This window comes from Quercus lobata, chromosome 1 (assembly GCF_001633185.2).
Source record: "Quercus lobata isolate SW786 chromosome 1, ValleyOak3.0 Primary Assembly, whole genome shotgun sequence".
Classification (NCBI taxonomy): Eukaryota; Viridiplantae; Streptophyta; class Magnoliopsida; order Fagales; family Fagaceae; genus Quercus; species Quercus lobata.
In genome coordinates, this window is record NC_044904.1 from 3,253,117 (window position 1) to 3,262,402 (window position 9,286).

General features: G+C 30.9%; 1 protein-coding gene across 1 annotated transcript; it reads right to left on the reverse strand.

The window, feature by feature from the left end:
- Positions 1–5,614: 5,614 nt before the first annotated feature.
- Positions 5,615–8,651, reverse strand: LOC115951775 (pectinesterase-like). The gene is made up of 2 exons (XM_031069144.1): positions 6,923–8,651; positions 5,615–6,616 (listed from the first exon to the last, which is right to left on the reverse strand). Exons 1-2 carry the CDS (start codon positions 7,848–7,850, stop codon positions 5,922–5,924), a joined length of 1,623 nt encoding a protein of 540 aa, XP_030925004.1. The 5' UTR covers positions 7,851–8,651; the 3' UTR covers positions 5,615–5,921.
- Between the last annotated feature and the right edge of the window lie 635 nt (positions 8,652–9,286).

Consider the following 9,286-nt stretch of genomic DNA (forward strand, 5'->3'; position numbering starts at 1 on the left):
TTTTTTTTTTTTTTTTTTAATTCTTCTTTCTTTGAAAATATTAGAATATTATATTGTAACTTTCAACTTTTTTTGTTCATATTATTTCCTTCTTGACTTAAATATTTATGGTAATAAAGCGCAATTATTTTGTCTTCCATGATTTTTTTTTTTTTTTAATAAACCATGTGACTTGAAATTTTTTTGGTTCATGCTTTGCCCCCTAGGTTCAAATCCTGGTTTCGTCCTTAGAGAAAAGTCATAAAAAAGTTTAATAATTATTTATTGGAAGAGAGATAATAAAATATAATATATTATTTTTACCATTTAGCTACACTAAAGTATTTATACACACACTTACTAGTTATAGTTGCTAAAAAATTTTAACAATACACATCCGTGTAAATCTTAATTTGAGTGAATGTATTGCAAAAATAGCAATTTATAGAATTTTACACCACAATGGTAATGCTTACTTTCATTTGGATTTACAATTTTTTCTTTATTATTTATAATTTATCACGTTAGTGAGTTCTAGTTAACTCAATTGGTAAAATTTTTTATAATTAAAAAAGAGATCTGAATTTTAATTCTCACTTACACCAAATAGTGTGATAATAAAAAGTAATAATAATCTAACAAATTAAAATTTGGTAAAGTTGTGAAAAAATACAAAAAAAAACGTGTGCTCCTACTAATTCCTAAATTTTGATGCAGTAACGTTAACGTTAAGGGGTAGGAGAGGGACTTGTTTTCTTTATTTTTGAGTAAAATGCACGCAAAGAGATTCCAACGTACAAAACGGTTGCGATTTTGCATAATTTTGGTCTAGTAAAGATTGTCTTTTACGGTGAACTATTAAAATGACATACAAACATATAAATTATAAAATATCACGCACAAAAAAAAAAAAAAAAAATCTTTTACATTAAAAAAATTGATGACAATTAAAAAAATTAAACTTTTAATTTTGTAAAAATTTTATATATTTAGATAGATTAAAAAGTAATTAAATTTGTTTGTAATTCACTAGGTGATTATATTTATATTTTATAGTATAATAAAGTTAACGTAAATATTTTACTCCAACAATTCAAGGTCCCTTTTTTTAAAAACCGCAACTTTTTTTTTTTCAACCTTATCTCCTCTAGCTTAAAAAAAAAAAAAAAAAAAAACCACAACCACAACTTGTTTTTTTATATATTTTTTTATTCACATATTTCTAGAATTTTTTTTGTTTGAAAGCCATATTTCTAGAAAATTTAAACAATATTCTTAAAAATTTCTTACCAAACAGCTTGGCGCAGTTGTTTTTGATTTGGTGAAAAGACGAATCATATCTCGCCCATTTTTCAAGATTGTCCTCCGGATGTGGATGCTGGCTTGGACTACTTTAGTGTATAAAGCTATCGTTTTTTGAATTTTATTTTATTAAATAAGTCATAATTTGTGTGCGATTCCTTTCTCAAAAAGGCTTTGAGCAGTGAGCTTTACTTTAAAAAAGATAAAGAAATAAAAAAAATAGAGATAAGCATTTGACTAGCTAAATAATAGATTCTCGAAAAAAACAAAAACAAAAAAGCCAAATTATAAATGTTTTCCTATTGATCCCTTGTATTTAAAAATTTTCATTTTGATCGTGCGATTTGGATATTGATTTCAATAACACCCTTTCAAAAAATTTTGTTATTGATATACTATACATGGTCATTTAATGTCAATTATAAGAGATAATAATGTAAAATTTAGTTAGTTCAATTAGTAAAATCTCTTGTGATCGAATAAGAGACCTGAGATTTAAACTTTGATTAAACTGATTGGATTATTGGTATGATGATAAAAAGCAATAATCATAAAACAGATTTCATAAATTGAAAATTTAGCATATCTATATTAAATAAAATGTGACAATAATTGACATAAGAAATTGATAATCATGAAAATTAAAACTTGCTCACCCAATAAAAATGTTAATAAATTGGTGCTACTTATGAATTTTGAGAGAGAGAGAGAAAGAGAGTCTCAATTATTTCCAACAATTAGAAATTCTCAATTATTTCAGTTTCTTTCTTTTATTCTTTTTCTTACTGGCTTGCCTTTATATTTGTTATGGTGCTACTGCTTTCTCAATATGCACTTCCTTTTTATAATGGAGTGGATCCTTTAAGATCAGCCACTTGGCTCCTGGATGAACTTTCCTTTGAATCTTTGGGAAATTGGAGTGTTCTGTCTTTACATTCCTCCATTTTTATTCCTTGGTCATTTTAAATTGGCTCATTAGGGTGGCTTTTGAACTTGCCCCCACCTTTGACACAAAAGTAAATGCTATCTAGAACCTTAAAGCTTAACTAATACTTGCTAGAGTTTCCAATAAAAATGTTTAAACCTTAAATCCCTCACACCAAATTATTGAATTATAAAAAAGTTATTGAATTATTCCAAAAAATACAAAAGCAACTTCGGATGGGAAATAAAATTAAAAAAGGCACATCTTAATGACACCCTCTTTTGGGTAGGCTGTCATTGTTATTGTTAGTTTCTCTAAAGTTGAGTTCCAGTTTATACTCTAAAAGAGCTTGGACTGTAGTCCTGTAATTCATCACAATATTTTGAGGGTTTTTTTTTTTTTTTTTTTTTTTTTTTTTAAGTAATAACCTTTATCACTTGTTTAGCATCTATTTCTGCATCTTTGAGCATGACTAATCCATTTAGGGCTGTAAATGAATTAAGTTGTTTATAATTAGCTCGAGCTCGACTTGAGAAAAAGCTTGTTTATGATTGTTTGTTTAGTAAACAAACCAAGCTCAAGCCTAACTTTTGGTTTGATTATTAAATGAGTCAAGCTCAAATATAATAATGTGTTTGTGAAAAAGCTTGTGAACATGAGGGCTCGAATCAACTATATATGTAAATATATTTACATAGACTTGAAATTAAGTTGAATAAGTTTGTAAATTAGTTCATATGATGCTCAATTATTATTTGTAATTTATTCATAACATAAACAATCCATTTATAGTAAAAATTCTTAAATTTGTGAAGGAGTGAAATGTTTTAGTCTTGGTTTTATTATAAATAGGAAAAAAATAAGTTAATTAAGTAGTTCGTGAACAAGTTTGAGCTTGTTCAATAAGTAAACAAACTAAGCTTAAACATATAATTTTGTTAGATGATAAGCTCAACTTGTGTTTGAACTAAAAATTAAATAAACAAGTCTAAATTTTTAATAGTCGACTAGTAAAGAATAGGCTAAACAATAGCTAGTAAGGAAATGTTTTTTTAATGGGCGGACTTCATAATTTTAGTGATATGTAAACATGATGTGATTGATTCTCGGATGATTCATACTCAAATAAATGTTAATTTAATAATTTATGTCACTGAAAAGAATTTTCACATACGGTGCTGTTTTTGCAGTGATTGTCTCAACAATTGCTGTTGAAGGTTGAGATTGAGAGTTGGAAAAAGTAATTTTCAATCTCAACCATTGAATAAAATAAAGTAAAAAATAATTAAAAAGTGGATGTGATAAAAATTTTTGTAAAAGAAGAGAGAGGTAATTGCATGGTGCAATTGTAATTGCACTAGATCTCAATCCCTCAAATTAGTCAATAATAGACAGATGGTAATCACAAGGCTATTGTACTTTAATCAATTCCACTCTCAATTGTTTTCATTAAGAATGGAGAAAAGTAACTTTCAATTCTAGCCATTGATTAAAAAAAGTAAAATGTGAAAGTTAAAAAAATTGAGAGTGAAAATTTTTTGTGAAAGTTAACAGAAGAATTGCATAAGGTTTGATCTTGATCTCAATTATAATCGACGATTTTTAGTAGGGGACATTGCAATCAAATCAGTGGAAAATTTTTACACTCAATGGATTACACCACATGGCACATGGGATTTTTTTTTTTATGAACATGGCACATGGGATTGGTACAATCATAAGAAGCATGCGTTTATGAAATTTAATGGTCGAAAGCTACTATTAAAAAAGAAAAATTGATGTTAGCTGTGACAAACCCAATTAATGAATATGGCTCGAAAGTGCCTTTATTTATTTATTTTTTTAAAGGAAATTGCCTTCAACTTTGTGAGCGCGTGTTTGTTTTTAATTAAATACTGTAGGGTCACAATTTGGAGCCTAAGCTCAAAATGTATAGAGTCTTGGTCCAATGAGCGCAATACAATGAATTTGTAGAGAATGGGTCAAAGAATTAGGTCCTAGTGAATTGGATAACGGCTAGTATTGAACTAAATGACAATCAAACACAAATAATAGATGTTAATATCAATGGACTTTCAATCCGAGGAGGCCACAATTATTGTATATTGATCACAGTTGGATACTAAGATAGTTTATATTGCTACAGTGTTCTCTCTTTATTTTCCGATTCCCTTTCCATGAAGAGTCTTTTACCTTATATATCTTCTTTTGTGTCATCTTCACCCTCCACTTGTTGATTATCTGAACCCCTACTTGAGTATTTGTCCCATCAACCACCTTCCTTAACTCTCTGTGAGTTGCGATAGCCAAGGTAGTATTGTTCAGAGGTCTTCTCCACATAAATGCGGCTAGTAAAGTAGCTATTGTGCATTTAATGTGGTGGTGTCAGCCTTTTCTTAGATATTTTTAGGTTCTCTTCCTTCTCTCATGCCCATGAAGCACATCTCTATCATTGAACCTTCTCGGTAGGTAACTTTAATTGCTCGGTTATATATTTTGAACCATATTCATTAAGTTCAAGGAGTATGTACCCCTCGGACAGTCATTCATTTGCTCTCCACTTATAGGACTTGGTCTAAGAATATCTCATAACTAATAGCTTCTCTTCGGACTTTTTTATCTCCTCAGATAAAGTCCAAGGCCCAATATACGATCTTGGACCTTTACCCCTACAAATACAATAGGATTTTAATTGGGGTTTAAATTTCATACGGAGCTCTTATGTGCCGAAGGAAATAATGAATTGATATATGTCTTAAAATGATCACGTATCAGTTTCATGCCTTATTTTGTACTTCTACATATAGGACAGCACATTCACCATTTTAATTAATAGTGTTTGCCCTATAATACTAGTTGTTTTTTGAAAAAATATCATCTTATATTTGTTTACATCCTCCGCTTTATACAAATATCCACAATTAATGCATGTACATATTTAAAAAAACAAAAACAAAAAAATGTCCACATTTTAAAAAATAAAAGTGGACGTAAAAAAAGGGGTGTGAAATGAGTTAAAATTTTGAATTGGAGAAACTTTCCTTCAAACTGTAAAATTTTATTCATGTGGTTTTTGCATTGTCAACATTCCTAAATTCCAGCTGCTTCTCAAAAGCTTTAAGACTACAGACGACACTAATTTCTTCCTTTGGCTTAAACACATACAAGTTACAACATTCATGGATTAATACATCTAGATGTTAGCAAGCTCAAAGGATATATACATGCACACGACCTATAAGCCACACAACCTTAGTCTATAAAAGTAGATTACCAATAGGACATGACAGAGATCTTGAGAAACAAGTTGGTTCTATAGATTGCAAAAAGGGTAAGAAGATTTAGCATGAAACTAAACATGGGAAGACCTGAAAACCAAATTGATGATCACATTCTAAACTCAGATACTTGAATTAAAATTTCTTGTCCCATCTTTCCTGCAGCAATCATTGGAAAACAAAATCTATCTACCAATATTTGTCATTAAGGAAACTTTCTTCTAATCCTATGTTTTAATTACAAATTGCCTTCACTTTTGGATTGCAAATAGCTTTCAGGTTGGCTGCCCAAAGTTAAGTGACTATCTAGACCTGAACAAAATAACATTGACAGCTCTCTCCATCTTTTAATCACTCTTTTTTTTTTGGCAGAAGATAAAGGAATTACATGTTCTCGTTGTTGAGTATCCCCTACACCTAAATGTTTCTTTCTATCTTCAAGAAAAAAGCCCAGCCTGAAAGGTGACTCCAGTTGCTGGCAACCATTTTTGTGCTTGAATGAATCGACCAACCGTGTAACGTAGTACATCATTTTTGTTGTAGATGACATTGTAACCTGGCCATTTGACTCTCTTATTGGTTTGAGCTCCAATCCCCTTGTTACCATACTCAACAAAGGTCACAGTTTCAATTCCATAGGTTTCATTATTGTTAAACCATCCCTCTGGAGTAATTAAATCTCCGAGAATTGATTCCATTACAATTATTCTTGAATATTTCTGCATTGGCATGCCCAAGTAAGTGACATTGTTTAGCCCTTTAGGGAAGAGAGATTTGTCTCCGCCAATATTGCAGTTATGGAGTACAAAACCTGTGCTTTCACGCCTATCACTCCTAGCTTGTGCTGCTATTATAGTAACCTTTGATCCAAAAGGCTTTGTGACAACGATTTTGCAGCTTTGAAATACTACTGCAGAATCACCCCTGATGATGTTTGTGTCACCATAGATTTCACAATCTCGGAAGAACTGCCGGTGGGCTAATGCATATATACTTAAGTTGGTAGCATTTATTCTGCAGTTGAAGAAGGCTGCATTATCAGACTGGACTTTAACAGCCGCTAAGAGACTTCGTCTACTTGTATCTACAATTATGCCAATATCCTTGCATATAAATCCATTGCCAATAGCCGCTGCAATGAGAGAGGGAAATTTAGCAAAAGTTGATGAACAATGAGAAACAGAATTAGAGTTTATATATTGGTTTACTTGTAGAAAGATGTTCTATTTTTATCCAAATTCACTTTCGTTGATAATTATAGGACTAAGTGGTAGAAGCAGAGCCAAGAATTTTGGTTTGGGGTCCGAATTTTGGTATTGATAAATTGGTTACGCACACACAATTCATCATTGTTTCAATGTTGTCATTTTTTTGTTAATATCAAAACAGTGAACTTCTTGTTTAACATTAAAAATGGGATAGAGGTTGAGGAACTCACATAAAGCCGCATTTCGATAGGTAGTTCCATTCATAGAAACTCCGGTGATAATAGTATTATTCATCCCGTCACCATACATGAATATCTGGGTCTTATTCTTGGGGATAATAACATTCTCTCTGTATGTTCCAGATTTTACATAGATAAGATATCTTCCATTGTGCCCATTGGGGTATGCATTGATAGCATCATTGATGCTTTTATATTTCCCACTTCCATCTTTAGCCACAACTGCATCAGGCGCCTGAGCAATCTTAATATCAAAAGAATGATTTGAGGTAAGCTTTCGACTCATGCCTGAAGATTCTGCTCCTTTGTCATCATTGACAGAAAACGCATAAACTATAGCCAAAGAATTGCTTGTAAGCTCAGTGGACTTTTGCAAAGCTCTTTCCATATCAAATGTGGAAGAAGCCTCTTGTATTCCTTCAATACATGCCCTTTGGTATGAGAGTACAGCACTCAAGCTCATCCTAGCATCAGATGAATCATTAAAGAACAAACTTGGTGTAGCATTTACCATTGTCACTACAAATTGGAGTTCATCAAGACACAACTCCACTAGCTCAATACAATCTGCAAGTGCCATCTTTTCTTCTTTGCGCGCAACGTCAACTTGTTTGGCAATTTTTACCACATCTTCCATTTCATAAATGGTAGCATTGACAGCACCTTTGAAATAGATTATTACTTCAGTTTGGTTACCTACGGATTCTAGGCTAGATATACAAGATTCCTTGTAATCAGTTTCATTGCACAGAGCAGCAAGGGTAATATTTTTGTTTGATAACGAGGTGGCTTCTTTGGGGTTATCTACCCCAGCAATAACTCCAATCACAACTCCTGCAATTACTATGAGAGAAACACCCAACACAATCATGTTTCCAAGCATTTCATCTTGCTTTACTTCTTCATCTAACCGTGACATTATCAATAACACAAAAAGAAACTTCTATCTATGTGGTTCTTTTTTTTCTTTCTAAATTTTTAATTTTCTCTCTTTTGATGATTCAAACATAGGGTGATAATGATACAGCTTTTTGTATGCATGATATGGAGGTTAGGAAAGTAGCACAAATGAGTTTAAGGCCTCACAAAAGCAACCAAAATCATCTCTCCCTAACAGTATGTAGTTGTGTACTGAAGATTTTTGTGCCAGTTTGTCACAACTATTTGGCTATTTTTTAAGAATCAAATTTGGTATATGAATGGGCAATAGCTGTGTCACTTGCTCTATGTGAGTTTGTAAGGTATTTGTTAAGATTGAATTTTATAATGCAGCTTGATTGGCTTTTTATAGTAAATTGATTCACTTTTAGTTTTAAGGATATTTGTTTAGTAGTTTTTTTTTTAAACTTCCTAACGCAGGTGAGACTCGTTTTAAACCTCCTTAACAAGAAACTCTTGTTAACAAAACCCTTTTTTCAGAATCAATTTTGCTATGAATAGGCAATAGCTGAATCACTATATCAACTAAAGGTACTCACTAGAAGCACAGCAGTTTTGTTGTTCTAAATGTTAAGAATTTATCGATCAGAATTCTTGGCACAAAAGGTTGTGGTTCTAGATATTCTCTAAATAAGATGACAAATGATATTCTCTAAACAAGATGATAAAAATTCCAAACTTTCAACACATGACCTTGGAATTTGGATATAAAAGCACAAGGATGAACTAGGGGCCAGTTAATTGGTATGGTTTGGTTAGTTGGTACAATCTAATAGTCCTAATTTTGTTTTGAAATCTCAAAATGACCAATTTTTGTGAAAAAAAAACCCTCTACTAATGGGCCCAAGTTCAAAATAGTATAATAATATTTTCCTACAACATTTTTTTGAAAAGTATTGTCCTTATTTTTTATTATTATTATTTTTTTGGATTCATAACTGTTGAAAAACTTGGTTAAATTAAAAATTAAAAATCATCAAAATCAATTTTAGATGATCATGAAAAACACTTTATTTAGGATTGAATTTTTTTTTTATGCCTCTAAAGAAACATGGAAATTTGACATAAAATATTTTCAACCTTAAGAAAATAGAAACTTCCAAAAATCGGAAATCTCTAAAATGATCAAATACCCTTAAAATCTCTAAAATATCCCTAAAAGTTTCAAAATAACTTAATAAGCCTTAAAGCTCTAAAATAATCAAGTCTCCTTAGTGACCAAATATCCTTAAGAGCAATTGCATTAGTCTGTACAAAATTTCCTGTCTATTTTAGCATAAGAGCCCACTTTTTCTATTTTATACAACCACTAATCCAAAACTCCCACATCAGTTCATCTATTATACACCTTCTTTTATTTGAATAATCTTCTTTTAATCTTTTTTTATTATTTTATTAAAATATCTCTCACACTCA

Bases quoted from the DNA above. Each gene is read 5' to 3' on its own strand.
- LOC115951775 (XM_031069144.1), bottom strand. From the start codon at position 7,850: ATGTCACGGTTAGATGAAGAAGTAAAGCAAGATGAAATGCTTGGAAAC. The intron at 6,617-6,922 runs GTGAGTTCCTCA...CTCTCATTGCAG, and splicing joins CTATCGAAATGCGGCTTTAT to CGGCTATTGGCAATGGATTT.